This window comes from Mustelus asterias, chromosome 8 (assembly GCF_964213995.1).
Source record: "Mustelus asterias chromosome 8, sMusAst1.hap1.1, whole genome shotgun sequence".
Taxonomy (NCBI): Eukaryota; Metazoa; Chordata; class Chondrichthyes; order Carcharhiniformes; family Triakidae; genus Mustelus; species Mustelus asterias.
The window spans coordinates 18077345-18096229 of record NC_135808.1 but is presented as its reverse complement, the minus strand read 5'-3'; the positions used below and the strand labels follow the sequence as shown (position 1 = coordinate 18096229).

The 18885-nt window shown below is 53.5% G+C and overlaps 3 protein-coding genes across 4 annotated transcripts in view; 2 read left to right on the top strand and 1 right to left on the bottom strand.

The window, feature by feature from the left end:
* Positions 1–463, top strand: part of LOC144497665 (valine--tRNA ligase, mitochondrial-like) — a 26399-nt gene extending 25936 nt beyond the window's left edge. Inside the window, exon 15 of the mRNA XM_078219108.1 lies at positions 418–463. Within this exon, the coding sequence (XP_078075234.1) occupies positions 418–463 (46 nt within the window). The remainder of the gene's footprint in view (positions 1–417) is intronic.
* On the top strand, positions 270–9940 carry LOC144496899 (valine--tRNA ligase, mitochondrial-like). The gene is made up of 4 exons (XM_078217506.1): positions 270–682; positions 1039–1211; positions 5982–6131; positions 8253–9940. Exons 1-4 carry the CDS (start codon positions 496–498, stop codon positions 8331–8333), a joined length of 591 nt encoding a protein of 196 aa, XP_078073632.1. The 5' UTR covers positions 270–495; the 3' UTR covers positions 8334–9940.
* Positions 9941–10559: 619 nt separating this feature from the next.
* LOC144496891 (alpha-1,3-mannosyl-glycoprotein 2-beta-N-acetylglucosaminyltransferase-like) overlaps positions 10560–18885 on the bottom strand; it is a 54104-nt gene continuing 45778 nt past the window's right edge. For both annotated transcript variants that reach the window (XM_078217489.1, XM_078217490.1), the window contains one exon: positions 10560–16502. In XM_078217489.1, the coding sequence (XP_078073615.1) occupies positions 15130–16443 (1314 nt within the window). In that variant the 5' untranslated portion in view covers positions 16444–16502 and the 3' untranslated portion in view covers positions 10560–15129. The remainder of the gene's footprint in view (positions 16503–18885) is intronic.

The following is an 18885-nucleotide window of genomic DNA, read 5'->3' as shown; positions in this document are numbered from 1 at the left end:
GTGTTGGGGTTGGGGTGGATTGGGTGGGTAGGGGTTGGGGTGGCCTGGGTGTGTTGGGGTGGACTGGGTGGGTAGGGGTTGGGGGGGGGGGGGGGTGTGGGTTGGGGTGGACTGGGTGGGTTGGGGTGGGGGTGGATTGGGTGGGTAGGGGTTGGGGTGGCCTGGGTGTGTTGGGGTGGACTGGGTGGGTAGGGGTTGGGGGGGGGGGGGTAGGGGTTGGGGTGGGGTGGGGTGGACTGGGTGGGTTGGGGTGGGGGAGGGTAGGGGTTGGGGTGGCCTGGGTGTGTTGGGGTGGACTGGGTGGGTAGGGGTTGGGGGGGTGGGGGTAGGGGTTGGGGTGGGTTGGGGTGGGGGGGGGGGGAGGGGTGCCAGGTTGTCTGGGATGCTGGGTGACTGTCAGCAGTCTTTGGGCCTCAGTACCGTGCCCGGTGCTGCCGGTTCTGAGCCGGCAGAGCTGGAGTGAGGGGCAGGGGTTTGCGGTTACACCGGTTTCTGATGGAAACCCTGCCCCTTGCGGACGGGGGGCCTCTGGGTGTGACGTGTAAATGGAGATTGTTCTCCCTCTTACAGCCGGACTGGAATTATCCCCAGGAAGAATTGGACTTCCTGTTGGTGCAGGAAGTGATCCGTGTGGTGCGAGCTGTCCGTGCCGATTACCAGCTGACCAAAGCGCGACCAGAGTGTGAGTACGCGCTGGGAAACGCGGTCTGCCCGTGACATACACGTGACCGATAAACGCTGGGTATAATGCTGGGGTAAACGCCAGCGTTAGGGGTGCAGTGTGTGAATAAAACACCTGAGCATTGGGAGACAGTATGGAGATGAACAAGGCTGGGTGGATTGGCCATGCTAAATTTCCCCTTAGTGTCGGGGGGATTCGCAGGGTAAATATGTGGGGTTATGGGGGTAGGGCTTGGGTGGGATTGTGGTTGGTGCAGACTCGATGGGCCGAATGGCCTCCTTCTGCACTGTAGGGATTCTATGATTCTACGATTCTATGAACCTCCGCTAACTGGCTTCCTCCGCGTTTATCCGCAGTGTACATTTCCTGCCATGAGGATGCGGCTGGCAGGCTGGGATCCTTCCTCGGCCCCCTCCAGACACTATCCCGCTCGGGCTCCGTTCGGCTGCTGACCCCCGGGGAGAGGGCTCCCCTGGGTTGTGCCGTCGCCATCGTCAACCAGCACTGTCAGGCTCACCTGCTCCTGGAGGTAGGTGGCACTCAGGGCATCGCTGCCAGTTTACTCAGACTGAGACGGGGTAATCATATTCGGTTGGTGGGCATTAATTGAAGACACGCCTGCAGCTTTATAAAACTTTGGTTAGGCCGCGCTTAAGGGTACTGCGTTCAATTCTGGTCGCCACATTACAGAAGGATTTGGAGAGGCTGCAGAAGAGGTTTACCAGGATGCTGCCTGGATTAGAGGGTAGGAGCTATCAGGAGAGGCTGGACAAACTCGGGCTATTTTGTCAGGAGCAGCGGAGGCTGAGGGGAGACCTGATAGAAATCTATAAAATTATGAGAGGCACAGATAGGGCTGACAGTTAGAATCTTTTCCCCAGAGTTGAAATGTCTAATACCAGGGGACATGCACTTGAAGTGAGAGGGGCAAAGTTCAAAGGAGATGTGAGGGGCAAGGTTTTTACACAGAGAGTGGTAGGTGTCTGGAACGCACTGCCGGGGTGTTGGTGCAGTAAGATATGATGGGGGAGTTTAAGGGGCTTTTAGATAAGCACCTGAATATGCAAGGAATATAGGGATATGGACTAAAGGCAGTCAAAAGGGATTAGTTTAATTTGTCATGTCCGGCGCAGCATTGTGGGTCGAAGGGCCTGTTCCTGTGCTATACTGCTCTATGCTCTATACAAAAGGGTTATTGTACAAAAAGGCTTATCCCTTGCCAGCTCTGTGAGGAGCACCTGAGCTGGCCCCACTGTCCCACCCTGTCACCCTGCCACTTGTTTCCTCCTCTGGTCACTGTTCAGATTGACCCAGCCTCCACTGCGCTGTCAGCCAGTGCATTCCAGATCCGATCCACTCGCTGGGGGCAGGAAAGAGGATTTAGTTCCCGTTGGTTCCGCTTACTTTGTCAGTCTCCTTGGACCAATGCCCTCTTGTTGTCGACCCCTCCACCAACGGGAGCCGTTTTGACACCTCTTCCCCCCCCCCCCCCCCCCCCCCCACTCCCCACATCACGGTTTTATAGAGGTGTTCAAAATCTCCTCTCAACTTTCTCCAACCAGAACAGTTCCAACTTTGCCTTTTATTCATTTATGGGATGTGAACATCGCTGGCTAGACCAGCATTTATTGCCCATCCCTAATTGCCCCTTGAGAAGGTGGTGGTGAGCTGCCTTCTTGAACCACTGCAGCCCTTCTGTTTTCTCCAGTCTCATATGTAATATATTTATTTTCCACTAATATGCTAATTCGCATCTCATCATTTCTCCAGCCGTCTGCCTCTAATCATCTCCCCTGCTTTGACCTTGGCGGCACGGTAGCACAGTGGTTAGCACTGCTGCTTCACAGCTCCAGGGTCCCGGGTTCGATTCCCGTCTCGGGTCACTGTCTGTGTGGAGTTTGCACATTCTCCTCATGTCCACATGGGTTTCCTCCGGGTGCTCCGGTTTCCTCCCACAGTCCAAAGATGTGCGGGTTAGGTTGATTGGCCAGGTTAAAAATTGCCCCTTAATGTCCTAAGATGTACAGCACAGGAAACAGGCCCTTCGGCCCTCCACTGTTCAGATTGACCCAGAGGGATTAGCGGGTAAAATATGTGGGGGTAGGGCCTGGGTGGGATTGTGGTCGGTGCAGACTCGATGGGCCGAATGGCCTCCTTCTGCACTGTAGGGATTCTATGATTCTATGACTTTGATCTTTTTGATCTGAATTTTCCCCAATTCTTAACAACGGCTAGTCCAGTTCAGTTTCTGGTCAATGTTAATCCCCAGGGTGTTGGTAATGAGGGAATTCAGTGAAGATTAAGGGGCAATGGTTAGATTCTCTCTTGCTGGAGATGGCACTTGTCTGATTGCACTTGGACATGGACTGCTTCAGTATCTGAGGAGTGGCGAATGGTGCTGAACATTCAACGAAAATCCCTACTTATGACCTTATCATAGAACTATAAAATCCCTACAGTGCAGAAGGAGGCCATTTGGCCCATCGAGTCTGCATCGACCACATTCCCACCTCGGCGCTTTTCCCGTAACCCCACATATTTACCCTGCTAACCCCCCTGACACTAGGGTCAATTTAGCATGGCCAATCAACTTAACCCGCACATCTTTGCAGTGTGGGAGGAAACCGGAGCACCCGGAGGAAACCCATGCAGACACGGGGAGAACATGCAAACTCCATACAGACAGTGACCCGAGGCCAGAATTGAACCCGGGTCCCTGCCACTGTGAGGCAATGGTGCGAACCACTGTGCCACCATGTCGCCCATAACCATTGTGCCACCGTGCTCCCCATATGATAGAAGCAAGGTCAGTGCTGAAGCAGCTGAAGGTGGTTGGGCCCAGGGCTAGTCGAGGTCTTAGGAAGCATTCTAACATCCTAACTTCCTGCTCGCCAGATTCCCCGGTTAGAGAACAGCTGCTGTCTGATATATTCCAAATATCTGGAATTAAGAATCTACTGATGACCATGAAACCATTGTTGGAAAAACCCATCTGGTTCACTAATGTCCTTTAGGGAAGGAAATCTGCCATCCTTACCCGGTCTGGCCTGCATGTGACTCCAGAGCCACAGCAATGTGGTTGACTCTCAACTGCTCTCGGGCAACTAGGGATGGGCAATAAATGCTGGCCAGCCAGCGATGCCCATGTCCCAAGAATGAATAAAAACAAACAAGGCAGCTGATTGGGAGAATTGCATGGAATTGATGACACAGGAACAGGCCATTTGGCCCATTGGGTCTGAGCTGGGGTTTTACTGTTCCACATGAACCCTCTCCCACTTTACTTCATCTCACACCCTATCAACATATCCTTCTAGATCTTTCTCCCTTGTGTGATTTTTTTTTTCCCAGCATCCCCTTTAATGCAATTGGCCACAATGACTCCGTGTGGAAACAGGTTCCACATTCTACTCAAGAAAGTTGGTATTCTTGTCTTTGTCCTGGGTGTACAAGGTGAAAAGCTTCGGCATAGTGTCTCCCTTCAGTAATATTGCAATTCTTCACAGTTCCCTCACTGGATTTTTTAGGAACTCTCTTATCGTTACGTTGCTGAGCCGTGCATTTCCCCAACAAGAGGAAACAACTTGCGTGACATTGCCTCGGATATACAACACCGCTTCTTCCCTCGATCCCTCCGTTCCCCTCTCCCTCATTCCCTCGATCCCTCCGTTCCCCTCTCCCTCATTCCCTCGATCCCTCCATTCCCCTCTCCCTCATTCCCTCGATCCCTCCATTCCCCTCTCCCTCATTCCCTTGATCCCTCCGTTCCCCTCTCCCTCATTCCCTCGATCCCTCCGTTCCCCTCTCCCTCATTCCCTCGATCCCTCTGTTCCCCTCTCCCTCATTCCCTCTGTTCCCCTCTCCCTCATTCCCTCGATCCCTCTGTTCCCCTCTCCCTCATTCCCTCGATCCCTCCGTTCCCCTCTCCCTCATTCCCTCGATCCCTCCGTTCCCCTCTCCCTCATTCTCTCCGTTCCCCTCTCCCTCATTCCTTCGATCCCTCCGTTCCCCTCTCCCTCATTCCCTCGATCCCTCTGTTCCCCTCTCCCTCATTCCCTCGATCCCTCCGTTCCCCTCTCCCTCATTCCTGCGATCCCTCTATTCCCCTCTCCCTCATTCTCTCCATTCCCCTCTCCCTCATTCCCTCAATCCCTTCGTTCCCCTCTCCCTCATTTCCTCAATCCCTCCGTTCCCCTCTCCCTCCTGCCCTCGATCCCTCCGTTCTCCTCTCCCTCGATCCCTCCATTTCCCTCTCCCTCATTCTCTCGATCCTTCCGTTCCCCTCTCCCTCATTCCCTTGATCCCTCAGTTCTGATCCCTCCATTTCCCTCTCCATCATTCCCTCCTTCCCTCCCTCGCTCTCTCCATTCCCTGCTCCCCCTCCCTCCGTTTCCCACTCCCTCCATTTCCCCCCCCACCCCCTCTGCTCCCTTCGTTTCCCTCCCCCTTGCTTCTTCCATTTCCCTTCGGAGGGGAGGAGGTGTGAACCCAGTGGAGGGGGCAAGCCTGGGTTGGGGGTGAGTGAATCAAGGGAGGGTAGGGTGGGAAGGAGTTGAGGTGGGGTGGGAGGTGGGGAGATGATGCCATGGCGAGATGGTGGAGGGTGAGATGGTGGGTGGATGAGATGGGGAAGAAGAGAGCAAGATGGTGGGAGGAAGGAGAGGGGGCTGAGTTAGGAGAGGGGGTGGTGAGTGAGTTGGGGGTTTAGGGGTAGAGGGAGAGTTGGGGGGGGGTAATGTGGGGAGGGGCTGTGGGGGGGGTGAGTTAGGTTAAGAGTGGTGCGTAAGTTGCAGGGATGGGGGTGATTAAGGGTGATGGTGAGCCTTGGTGGGTGAGAACCTGCAGTTGGCTGGCTAACCTTGCCCCTTTCCCTGCCTCACCTTGTCCCTTTCCCTGCCTCACCTTGCCCCTTTGCCCAGCTGACCTTGCAACTTTTGCCCGCCTCACCTTGCCCCTTTCCCTGCCTCACCTTGCCCCTTTCCCTGCCTGACCATGCCCCTTTCCCTGCCTCACCTTGCCCCTTTCCCTGCCTCACCTTGCCCCTTTCCCTGCCTCACCTTGCCCCTTTCCCTGCCTCACCTTGCCCCTTTCCCTGCCTCACCTTGCCCCTTTCCCTGCCTCACCTTGCCCCTTTCCCTGCCTGACCATGCCCCTTTCCCTGCCTGACCATGCCCCTTTCCCTGCCTCACCTTGCCCCTTTCCCTGCCTCACCTTGCCCCTTTCCCTGCCTCACCTTGCCCCTTTCCCTGCCTCACCTTGCCCCTTTGCCCAGCTGACCTTGCCACCTTTGCCCCGGCAGGGCCTCATCGATCTACAGAAGGAGTTGGAGAAACTGTCAGTGAGGCAGCAGCGGATTGGGGCACAGCTCTCCACAGCCATCAGCCGCACCCAGATACCTGGCTATGAAGAGAAGGTTCCGGAAAGGATCCGACAGGAGAACGCCAAGAAGGTGAGACCTGGGGTATGGGGAGGGGAGGGGGTGTGCTGTTGGGTGTTACTGACAGGCTTGCCCTAAACCCTTTACCAGAACCTGCTCCAACTCCAAGCCTCGGCCTGGCTCCGGGGGGACCTGATTTGTCACCAGGATGGGGTTTTTGGGAGGGGGGTGGTTAGCGATAGGCAGAGCTGAGGATAATGTACTGCCTGATTTTGATGCCAGACATAAGACCATAAGGCACAGGAGCAGAAATAGGCCATTCAGCCCATCGAGTCTGCTCCACCATTCAATCATGGCTGATAATGTGCAAATGTGATAATGTCCAAAGATGTGGGGTTAGGTGGATTGGCCATGTTAAATTACCCCTTAGTGTCAGGGGGACTAGCAGGGTAAATGCATGGGGTTATGGGGACAGGGCCTGGGTGGGATTGTGGTCTCGATTGATCATTTCCATGCAGCTACCCCCTCCCTGCCTTTCCAAACCACACCCCAACACCGTCACACACTCATTCCACCCTCCTGGTGACTGGATGGACCAGTCTCTTTCCCAGACTGATTCCTGGGATGGCGGGACTGACGTATGAGGGATGACTGAGTCAGTTAGGATTATATTTGCTGGAGTTCAGAAGAATGAGGGGGAGATCTCATAGAAACCTATACCTAAATGGTGGCACAGTGGTTGGCACTGCTGCCCCACAGTGCCAGGGACCCAGGTTCAATTCCGGCCTCGGGTCACTGTCTGTGTGGAGTTTGCACATTCTCCCCGTGTCTGCGTGGGTTTCCTCCGGGTGCTCCAGTTTCCTCCCACAGTCTAAAGATGTGCGGGTTAGGTGGATTGGCCGTGCTAAATTGACCCTGGTGGCAGAGGGATTAGCAGGGTAAATATGTGGGGTTACAGGAATAGGGCCTGGGTGGGATTGCGGTCGATGCAGAGCTAATGGCCCGAATGGCCTCCTCCTGCACTGTAGGGGTTCTATGATAACAGGATAAGACAGGGAGGATGCAAGAAGGATATTCCCGATGGTGGGGGTGTCCAGGACCAGGGGTCTGAGGATACGGGAGAAATCTTTTGGGACTGAGATGAGGAGCAATTTCTTCACCCAGAGAGTGGTGAATGTGTGGAATCCACGACCACAGAAAACCAGTTGAGGCCAAAACATTGAACATTTTCAAGGGACAGTCAGATAGAGCTGTTGGGCAAAGGGGATCAAAGGATATGGAGGGAAGTCGGGATCAGGCTATTGAGTTGGATGATCAGCCATAATCATAATGGGGGGCAGGTTCAAAGGGCCGAATGGCCTTTTCCTGCTCCTAATTTCTATGATTCTATGACAGAATCTCACCCCAAGTGGCCCTTTTCCACATGAGCCTAGGCCTTTGGTGCTGGGGGCGTTGGAGAGGAGGGGGATGGTGGGATCACTGCCAAGACAGCGTTTGCCTCCCCATTCGCTACCCCACTTACCGCCCCCCCCCCCACCCCGTCCCCACCCCAAGCCTCCAGCAGCTGCCACTCTCCATTCTGAGACTGGGCAAGTGGAGGAAACACCCCCTCAACAATTTCTTTGCCACCCAATTGGGAGGAAACCGGAACAAGCTGGGAAAAGGGATGGAGTTCAGGATACCCTCCCCTACGGTCCATTCCTGCACTTCCGGTGGGATTCCCTCCCCTCCCGGTGCAATCCGATGGCCTTCAGCAGTTGCCATCCGTGAGTCCCCAACCCGAAGGGCACGCGGATCGAGGATTGGGGCGTTGCCAACCCTCCAGGATCAGCCCTGGAGCCTCCAGGAATCCGAGGGGAATGTTCAGCGTGCTTGTGGAGAGCAGGACCAGGAGGACAATGATTGGGAGGCTGATAAACGTGCATGACATCATCATTTGAGATTGAATGAACACTTATCCATTCTCCTCTAACTAACAGAGTTATCCAGTTGGGTCTATCCACTCTCCGATTGCAAGGGTTAGCCATGATGGTCTTGTCGGATAGCCAATGATAGCAGTGCGGGAGATGTTTGGTGGTCACCTGATGACATCTCCAGGGTGTGCGTAACCAGAGTTGGGGACCTGACGCGGTGGGGGAGACTGTACTGACCCGTACTGTTTTGTTCCTCCACCCCTCTCACCCCCCATCCCAGGTCTACTCTCTGCAGACAGAGCTGGAGCAAGTGAGGCAGGCCATCCAGAGCTTGGAGCAGCTCCCAGACAAGTCGCGGTGACACGGGCCAAGAGAACGCGAGCCGGCAGCGCCTGAGAGGCAGAGGGCCAAGGTCTCAATCTTCGGAGGTGGGAACAAATCCCACTCGTCTGCTGGAGAGACCAGTCGTCGAGGACAGTCGCTGTTGCTGACACCCCCCATTTACCCCAGGATTAAACTATGGGCCCAGGGAGGGAGCAACCTCAAAGCCAGGCTGTGGCCTGCCTCTCGGGGCCCAGGCTGTCCTACTAAAGACTGGGCCAGCAATATAGGATTGGACATGTGCAACCTGGGGTGCGGTGTACACCACAGTCCCAGGACTCGATTGAGCAATGCTCACCTTCATAGGACTATTCGGAGAACTGGTCTGACTGTAAATAAAGTCTCTTTGAGCACTGAGCCTGGACTGACATCCAGTTTTGCTACTAAACAAATTATTTGCATCATGAGCAACATTGAGTCATTCCCACATGGGAGAGGAGGAAGCTGTTTACACTACATTACTGGTTAGGTGCATTGGCCGTGCTAAATTCTCGCTCAGTGTACCAGAACAGGCGCCGGAGTGTGGTGACTAGGGGATTTTCACAGTAACTTCATTGCAGTGTTGATGTAAGCCTACTTACTAATAAATAAACTTTAAAGTAAATAAAACTTTTACTTCAGCTTCACTCAAGATACACAGGGGGAAAGGGCAGTGTCTGACCCACTGTCCCACCCAGTCCCAGAGGGGGAAAGGAGTGTCTGACCCACTGTCCCACCCAGTCCCAGAGGGGGAAAGGACAGTGTCTGACCCACTGTCCCACCCAGTCCCAGAGGGGGAAAGGACAGTGTCTGACCCACTGTCCCACCCAGTCCCAGAGGGGGAAAGGACAGTGTCTGACCCACTGTCCCACCCAGTCCCAGAGGGGGAAAGGACAGTGTCTGACCCACTGTCCCACCCAGTCCCAGAGGGGGAAAGGACATCGCCTTAGACCAATTTATGTTGGTCTGTCTGGGTTGGATTTAGATCCGGGGCAAGTGGTTATTGTTTTCCCACCTTTTGTATTTCATGTGGTCCACATAGAAACTAGAAGCAGGAGTAGCCCATTCGGCCCTTCAATTCATTTTGATCATGGCTGATCATCAAATTCAACATCCTGATCCCGCCTTCACCTCATATCCCTTGATCCCTTTAGCCCCAAGAGCTAGATCTAATTTCCTCTTAAAATCAGACAATGTTTTGGCCAATGTTTTGGATCATCCACATGATCCTTTCTGTGGCCCAGAATTTCTGCATGTTTTGGGTCTTATTGTGCAATTTATTTAGTGAGAGGCTGACCCTGTGTGATTTACATGGCTGAGATTAACGTGTCAGTTCCACTTCCTCTCTGGACTGTGCGTGGCTCCTCCGAGTCTGAAACTTTATCTCTATAATGTCTGGGCTGTCAACAGCTTAATGCTGACTAATTCAAATAATTTCCTTTAGTTCTGCTCACCGCACAATGGGAAAGTTGTAATTGCATTTGGAGTACCTGGATGTTACTCGTACTGGAGAATTTCAGTTTTGAGGAGAGATTGGATAGGCCGGACTGATTATTTTGAAGCAACAGCGACGCAGGAAGACCTGAATTGTCAGGGCTTTGGAATAGATAGCTTGAAGGGTCTGTAACTTGTGAATTAGGAGCAGGATTAGGCCCACTATTCAATAAAACCATGGCTGATCTGATTGTGTCTCCAACTCCACATTCCCAATCAACCCCCCCCATAGCCTTTGATTCAATTTCTTCATTAGTGTCACAAGCAGGCTTATCTTAACACTGCAATGAAGTTAGTGAAAATCCCCGAGTCGCCACACTCCAGCGCCTGTTCGGGTCCACTGAGGGAGAATTTAGCACGGCCAATGCACCTAACCAGCACGTCTTTCAGACTGTGGGAGGAAACCGGAGCACCCGGAGGAAACCCACGCAGACACGGGGAGAACGTACAGACCCCGAACCGACAGTGACCCAAGCTGGGAATCGAACCTGGGTCCCTGGCACTGTAAGGCAGCAGTGCTAACCACTGTGCACATATGTGGCTCAGTGGTAAGTATTGATTGACAATCGGTGCTGCCTTTGTGTGTTAAAGATGTTTAATTGTTGCCAGTGTATGTGTCCCCGTTTCTGTGTATGATTGTGCGTCTCGTTGTCTGTGTGAGAAGGTTGGTGGGGGGGGGTGTGGTGAGTACGTGGCAATTGCTCACAACTTGTTCCAAAAACTGCAACCAGAACAAAGCAAAGAACAGTTTTTTATTTCATTTTCAAAAAAAGTCACACAGGTAATAAAATAGAGGGAGAGGGGGGGAAAATAATCAACAGCCAACCAACCTCTCCTGCAGAATTAATTCCCCGTGTAAGGACTGGGACAGTGTCAGGGACACACAAACTTTCCACCTCCTGTTGTTGGAGACCTCACTTCAAGTCATTTCTTCTTCACAGATTTGAGGGAACCCGCACAGGCCAGAATCTGATCCCCTCGGAACAAAGGGTTAGTCGACCGCCTCCCTGAGCCAGAGGGAACTAACAGCCCCACTTTGGTTCATTCAGAAGTTGCCAGTACTCGGGGGCGGGCGGCTATCAGCTGACACCCTCAGGGAGAAACAGTGTGACACCCCTTCCCTCCCACCCATTCCAAAGCCCCACATTCACAGCAGGAATCCTGTATCCTGCCCTGCCCTCTTCGGTTCGTCGTCCATTTAAAGACCTCATTTTTAAAAAATATTCTCCTGTACAAAGGCAGTGTTTTTGTTTTAAATTTAAAAAATTTGAGAGGGAACTTGGGACCAGGCAGCAACAGGGAAGGTGGAGGCCGCCTTGGTGAACTGGTCTTTGGCAATTCCCCTCCCCCTCTGTCTACCGCCCACAGCACCCCAAACCCCGTCACAGAATCTCCAACATAGGAATCACCAAGGCTTCTTCATTTCCCCCTTAGGACTATCTCCTGCAGGTGTGGACTCCACGTGTGCCAACTCCTCACTCCCAGCTCCTCCCCTGCATCATCATCACTGGGTTAGCAGGCTATTCAACTCTGGGTGGCCTCTCCTGAAACACTTTCAAGCAGTAAGCATCAGGAGTTAGAGGTGGTGGAGAGATGAGGGGGGCAGTGCGGGGGGCAGGAATGTGGAAGAGACCCCGGCTGACTTATTTTAAACCTCCTCCCCCACCACCCCCTATTGTCAGATGTAGCCTGACTTCCCCCTCCCAACTTCTTGACATCCCCCTGACAATCTGTCCCACCCCCAAGTCTCCATCTGACAGATTACCCTCTGACCTAGCAATGGTGCGAACCAGAATCCCTCTGGGCACACTCAGTACCCGGTAATAGACTCACCTTAAAGTTTATTTATTAGTGTCACAAGTAGGCATACATTAACACTGCAATGAAGTCACTGTGAAAATCCCCAGGTTGCCACACTCCGGCACCTGTTCGGGTGCACTAAGGGAGAATTTAGCATGGCCAATGCACCTAACCAGCACGTCTTTCGGATTGTGGGAGGAAACCGGAGCACCCGGAGGAAACCCATGCAGACACAGGGAGAACGTGCAGACTCCACACAGACAGTGACCCAAGTCGGGAATTGAACCCAGGTGCCTGGCGCTGTAAGACAGCAGTGCTAACCACTGTGCCGCTGCACGGCGATGTTATGCCACCATGACCTTCCCCAGTCAATTCACTCCACCTGTTCCCACACAGCACTGCCCCAATTGTGGCTATTGGTATTAGAATCATAGAATCCCTACAGTGCAGAAGGAAGCTATTCGGCCCATTGGGACTGCACCAGCTCTCTGAAAGAGCATCGTACCCCGCCCCTGTCCTATCCCTGTAACTCTGCATAGTTACCTGACTAATCCTCTTGACCGACCCATCTTGGGACACTAAGGGGCAATTTAGCATGGCCAATCCACCTAACCTACACATCGTTGGAGTGTGGGAGGAAACTGGAGCATCTGGAGGAAACCCATGGGGAGAACGTGCAGACTCCACACAGACAGTGATCCGAGGCTAGAATCGAACCCGGCTGCGAGGTAGCAGTGCCAATGTGCTGCCCACCAGGTGGACCTGCCCCACTCGGGAGACATGAATTGAAGATCGATTGCTGGAGCCAGACACCCGGCCAGCATTGCCCAGAAGGGTAAATTTTAAAAATATATATGGGGAGGTGGTGTCTAGACTTCATTTGGAAGTCTATTCATCAAATCGGGTCAGGAACTGTCTGGTTGATTTACAAAATGCTGGAAGTGCTCAGGAAGCCAGGGCTCCATATGGGGGGGTGGGGGGCACATGACCTGTGGCTCCTCAATGTCCTGTTTCCACTGGTCTTGCTGCCTGATCTGATGGGCAGAAGTGTCCAGAGGGATGAACCTTTTTCATGCCTAGGAACCCACCATGGGAAACCGAGGAGGAAGTGGCGGCGCTCCACCTCGGAGAAGGGGCGATGGTGGAGGAGGGGTGGGGTGGCACCCTGGGGCAGCGAGTTGGCACGGCTGCATCGATGGAACTCACGACTGCGACCCACCTCCTTCTATGGCTGATGGAACTCAGCTGCCAAGAAAATCTGAGATGAAGCAGCTCCTGTAATCCAACCATCCCCTTCCGCCACACACAAAAAACTGTCCCAGTGCCTTTGTTTTATAATTAGTTGGCTCAATAATATCTGCGATTTGTAAATTCCTTCAAGAATTCTCTTAACCCTGGTTAACTCTACCCATGCACCCATACAAACATTCACCCAAAGAATAAAACACACACACAGCCCCTCTCTCCACCTGAGCTCCAGTCACCCTTGATACTTTCTCAGGAATACCTAATGGAAAAAATATATATAGATTGTGATTCTCCCCTTCCCTTATTCGATGCATGCTGCCTGTCAGGAGAAGCCCCCAGAAAAATAGTTCCATTTAAATCCAGAGGGATCAATGTGTAAAATGTACAAACATCTCTTGTGTTTAATAGGATCAGAGCAAGTCAATCACAGCTTAAACTAAGAGTCACATGTTACCAAACATCCCCGGTTTAGAAATAGATGCTGTATGAGATATAGATGTATATTTAAATTTATTTACAGCTGCTGCCATTCCCCTCTGCCCCCCTGAACCCACAGGGAAGTCTGTCGAGGGACATCATCTTTTTGCTCCTTTTTTTAAAAAAAAGCGACAGAAAATTGTCGGGAAAACGGAGTGGAGACGGGGAAAAACGGTGCTCTGCTCATTGACCAAGTTAAAACATCGTGAGCAAGGAGCAGTTAATCGCTGATCACCTTGCCACCGGGCGGGGAATTAGGATTGTTGGTTTCCATACCCACGGGTGGTGCAGTGAACTTGTTCTCCTGGGACACTGTGGATCCTTCACACGTTGGGAAGGTTGGTGGAAAAAAATCCTGATTCCTGCATTTCATTCACATTTTACCGGGCATCACATTACGTGTGGGAGCTCCCCCCTCCCCCCCCCCGCCAATGATTTTCCAATCAGGCGCCCACCCATCCGAGACCCCACCCCCACCACCGACCAGCAAGACATTGGCTCTGGCGTCTGCTTCTTTCATTGATCCTCGCTGGAAGACCTTTTCGGATTTGGGGGAGTTGAGGGGGTGGGGTGTTGTGAAGGGACGGCGCTCGGTAACTATATGCTGCACCTTCCAAAATGACATGGTCGCTGGGGGAGGGCGAGATATTCCACTCCTGGCCTGGGGTTTTAATTCGACACTGGCAGATACTGCCGGTTAACTCAGGGCCATCGGGAGTGACGTCAGCCACAAGGACATCTTGCTATGATTGAACTGGGGGGGATTGGGAGAGTAGGCTGCGGGGGTGAAATGACTTATGACCTCTCCCTGGCCTTTAAATATTGTCTGGGCTGAGTGCTGGAGGGGAAAATGCATAACGGGAAACGAACCGAAGGAATATTGGGTGAATCTCCCAGAGTTTCCCCTCTCTCCAACAGGGAGGTGGAAAACTCCCCTTCTGTTTATCAATCATTTCTACAGAAATATTCCAGTAACACTCCCCACCCTACCCCTCCACCGCCCCCACCCTACCCCCCCACCCCTCCCAATGGCTGGCCAGGCCTGACTGGAGTTGGACACAGTCTATCTGATTGTGCGTTCGCTGGTACAGAGGGGTTTCAGCTCCCTCTTCAGTCCAGGACTGATCAGAAATGTCACCCCCCCCCCCCCCCCCACTCCCTCCCCCGGCATCGGTGCCCTCTGACAAATTAATGTAACAGTGAGGAGCTCAATTGCACTTTGATATGGTTATGCCCCCAGACTGACATGGTGCCGCAGGGTCAGAGGGTAAAAGGAGAGATGGGGACGGGGAGGGGCATGAGGATTCAGTCAGCATTGGGGGTTAACAAGGACATTTCAAATCCAAAGTGGCCAAAGAGAGACTGAGGTGGATTCTCACCCCTCCCTCCCGCCCCGTCCCCTTCCACCATCTGGTCAACCCTGGCCCCCAACGACACTGGCCCCTCCCCTCCCCGGCCATCTTTGGACAAGTAAGGCTCCCCGCTCTCCTTCTCGCAACCCTGCGGCGTTGGTCAGTCTGAAAGCTGCTGAAGTCACGTTCCTTTCCCTGGGGCAGTGAGCAGCTGAAAGTCAAATCCGGGTGGGAGGGGAGGAGGGGCAGAGAACACCGCCAGCCAGCAATCTGCCTGCCAAGGATGCCCGCGCCCTCCCCCACACCCACCCCTCTGTTCCCGTGCTCTGGCCGAGAGAGACAGAGACGGAGGGTTTGGGAGGGAATCTTGGTGAAAAAAGGTAAGTCCGAAAGGGCACAAGAGGCAGAAGGGAGGTTGGCGCGGGGCTAACTCCAGGAGGGGTCATAGCCAGTCCAGTCTTTGGGGGGTGCCAAGTAGACCCGTCGGCCACGGTACATGAAGGTGACAATGCCCCGGTAGCCGGCTCGGGGCACACCGGACTTGAGGTCGTCCATGACGCCCAGGGCTTTGGAGAAGGCTTTGAAAGTGTCCCGGGTGGAGTACTGGACCCGTACCTGGCGCAGCTCAGCACGCTCACTGCGCTGCAGCTCCTCCACCCGCAGGGCCGGCGCGCCGTACACCAGCTGGGGGAAGGCCAGGTCATAGCGCTCCTTCTTGAGGTAGGACAGGTCCAGTTGGGTGAAAGGCACGAAGCGGTCGTTCAGTTTGATGAACTTGAGGTGCTGGTCAAAGAACTGCCCATTGCTGACCCCCTTGCGGCCAAAGGTCATGGTGCGAGAGACCTCGGGTCGCACGCAGGAGCGGCCGCGGCGCTGGGCCGGGCTGCGCATCCAGTCGTCCCAGAAGGCACCGGGCCACTTGGGCTCCAGCTCCTCCCAGGTGGCCTTCAGCAGCATCCAGCCCAGGCCCGGGAAAAAGTCCGTGCGATACAGGGCCTCGGGCTGCTTGGTGTCCACCATCTGTTCCTTGCCGTTGTCGTTCCAGGCCGAGGCACACCAGAGGCTGGGATCCTCCAGCATCAGCGGGAACAGGGCCCGGAAGTACTCAAAGAAGTCGGGCGCCACCTCCAGGTCGTCCTCTACAATGACGGCCGCCTGGTACTTGAAGGTGTGGAAGACCTGGTTGAGGGCCCAGCGGTAGTGCCGAGCGATCTTGTAGTAGCCCTGGAACTTGCGATGCTCGGGCGGCACCCGCAGGTCGGACAGGTCCGGCTGACGGATGTGCATCACCTGCTCGCCGTATGAGGCGATGACCCTGGCCGTCTCCTCGTGGCCGCAGTCTTGGCTCACCAGGATGGGGTAGAGCTCCTTGGAGGGCCGGTAGTGTAGCAGCTTGTCCAGGCACCGCCGGATGGTCGGGCGGTCGCAGCCGATCACCAGCACCGGCAGCACCACGTCGCTGACTTGGGGGTCCCCGGCCGGAGGGCTGCTCCCCCCCGCCCCCGGCGCCTTCCCCCGCTGCCACAGGCCCCGGTGCTGCTGGATCTGCTGAAGCAGCTTCTTCTGGTTCTCCAGCTCCGACTCCACCTCCTCGGCCACCCTGACCACCTCGCGGGTCAGCTGATCGGGGTCGGGGGTCCCCCCGGCGGGCGGGCGGCCCAGCAGGAAGAAGAGCAGAAGCAGGTTCCAGCCGATGAAGAGCAGCACCCCCCAGACTATCACATTGGTCCGCCGCAGCATCCTCTCTCCCCGTCCACGTGCTGCTCACCTTCCCACACCGTCAGTCCAACTCCATCAACCTGTGGGAAAGGGGGGCCGGGAGAGCAGGGGGAAACAAAAGGGGAGGAAAAAAAACACGCAATCAGACAAGGCACATCAACGCCAGGAACTGATACACCAATTAAACCAGGCTGTAAGCACACTCGGGATTGAGAGAGGGAATGTCAGTTAGAGAGAGAGAGAGAGACTGACAATCTGGAGTTCGAGAGAGAGAAAGAGAGACCGATTGAGTGGAGTTAGAGAGAGAGAGAGAGAGACTGAAGTTTGAGAAAGAGAGAGAGGGAACGACAGACTGGGGTTCGAGAGAGAGAGAGACTGACAAGACAGACTGGGGTTTGATAAAGAGAGAGAGAGACTGACAGACTGGGGTTTGAGGGGGAGACCGGCAGACTGGAGTGAGAGAGAGAAAGAGAGAGATAGACACTGACAGACTGGAGTGAGAGAAAGAGAGACAGACTGGGGTTTGATAGAGAGAGAGAGAGAAAACAACAGACTGAGGTTTGAGAGAGAGAGAGATCGACAGAATGGAGTTTGATGGAGAGAGAGACCGACAGACTGGGGTTTGAGAGAGGGACATACTGATATTTTGGAATTTGAGGCACACCAACAGTTTGGGGGTGGGGGGTGTTGTGTGTAAGTTTAGTTTATTTATTAGTGTCACAAGTAGGCTTACTGCAATGAAGTTACTGTGAAAATCCCCTAGTCGCCACACTCCGGCGCTTGTTCAGGTACACTGAGGGAGAATTTAGCATGGCCAATCCACCTAACCAGCACGTCTTTGGACTGTGGGAGGAAACCAGAGCACCCGGAGGAAACCCACGCAGACATGGGGAGAAGGTGCAGACTCCGCACAGACAGTGACCCAAGCCTGGAATCAACCCGGGTCCCTGACGCTGTGAGGCAGCAGTGCTAACCACTGTGCTGGCTGCCACACTCCCTACATTACAACAGTACCTACACTTAGCTGCTTCACAAGCTGTAACATGATTTGGGAATCCCTGAATTTGTGAAAGGCGCTACACAAATGCAAGTTATTTCATTTGAAAAGGATAGAAGCGAGAACGCAATTTACTGCACCGTACATCTCATCTGGCCAAAGATCATGGCAGCAGACCCTCTGGCATGAGACAAGGCCGTGGGTCCTCACTATCCGTCAGCAGAGCATGTTGATGGGAGAAGATGGCTTTGTTTATAAAAAAGATACAACACAGATGGAGGCCATTCAGCCCACTGTGCCTGTGATAGTTCTTTGCAAGTGTTTTCCAATGAGTCCCACTTTCCTACTCTTTCCCGATAACCCAGCAATTCATTTTGTTCCCTTCAAGAATTCATCCGATTCGCTATTGAATGTAATCAATAAAGCTGCTTTGTCACCCATTCAGGCAGTGCATTCCAGATCATAACAGCTCTGTGCGTGGGGAGGCGATGGCCCAGTGGTATTATCGCTAAACTATTAATCGAGAAACTCAGCTAATATTCTGGGGACCCGGGTTCGAATCCCGCCACAGCAGATGGTGGAATTTGAATTTAATAAAAAATATCTGGAATTAAGAATCTACTGATGACCGGGAAACCATTGTCACTTAACAGAAAAACCCATCTGGTTCACTAATGTCCTTTAGGGAAGAAAATCTGCTGTGTTTACCCGGTCTGGTCTACATGTGACTCCAAGGCCAATGTGGTTGACTCTCAACTGCTCTCCAAGGGCAACTAGGGATGGGCAATAAATGCTGGCCAGCCAGCGACACCCCATGTCCCAAAAATGAATAAAGAAAAACTATTCCTCACCTTCTCTCTGGTCTCTGGTACTTTTGACAATTGTCTTAACTCTATGTCCTCTGGTGATGAACTCTCCAGCCACAACAACCACTTGCATTTCCACAAAGCGTTTAACACAATCACTGCACCCAACCGAAGTGTGATAAAACATGACGCCGAGACATGTAAGCTGATATTAGGTCTGATGACCAAAAGCTTGGTCAGAAAGGTAGCTCTTGAAGGGAAGAGATGGAGGCAGAGCAGTGTCGAGCGGTTATTCCAGAGCTAGGGGCCGAGGTCTCCACCAGTGGTTCAGTAATTCTAAACGGGGACTCACAGGAGGACCAGAGTTAGAGGAGGCTGCTGATATCTCGGAGATACCTGCCACTGAAAACGGAGTGGCTTATTCATCCGAACAAAACCCTCTCCTGGATTTTAACACTCTCCAAATTTCTCTCTTAGCCTCTACTCTAAAGGAGAGTCTTGCAAACCACAAACCCCAAATTGCTCTATCCCAAACTCAAGCAGTAACTGACCTGGGACATTTGTGTTGGTTCAAAGTGGGAAGTGTGAGCGGCCACCAAGCTTTTGGCATTCATAGAACAAAGAACATTACAGGCCCTTCGGCCCTCGATGTTGCGCCGA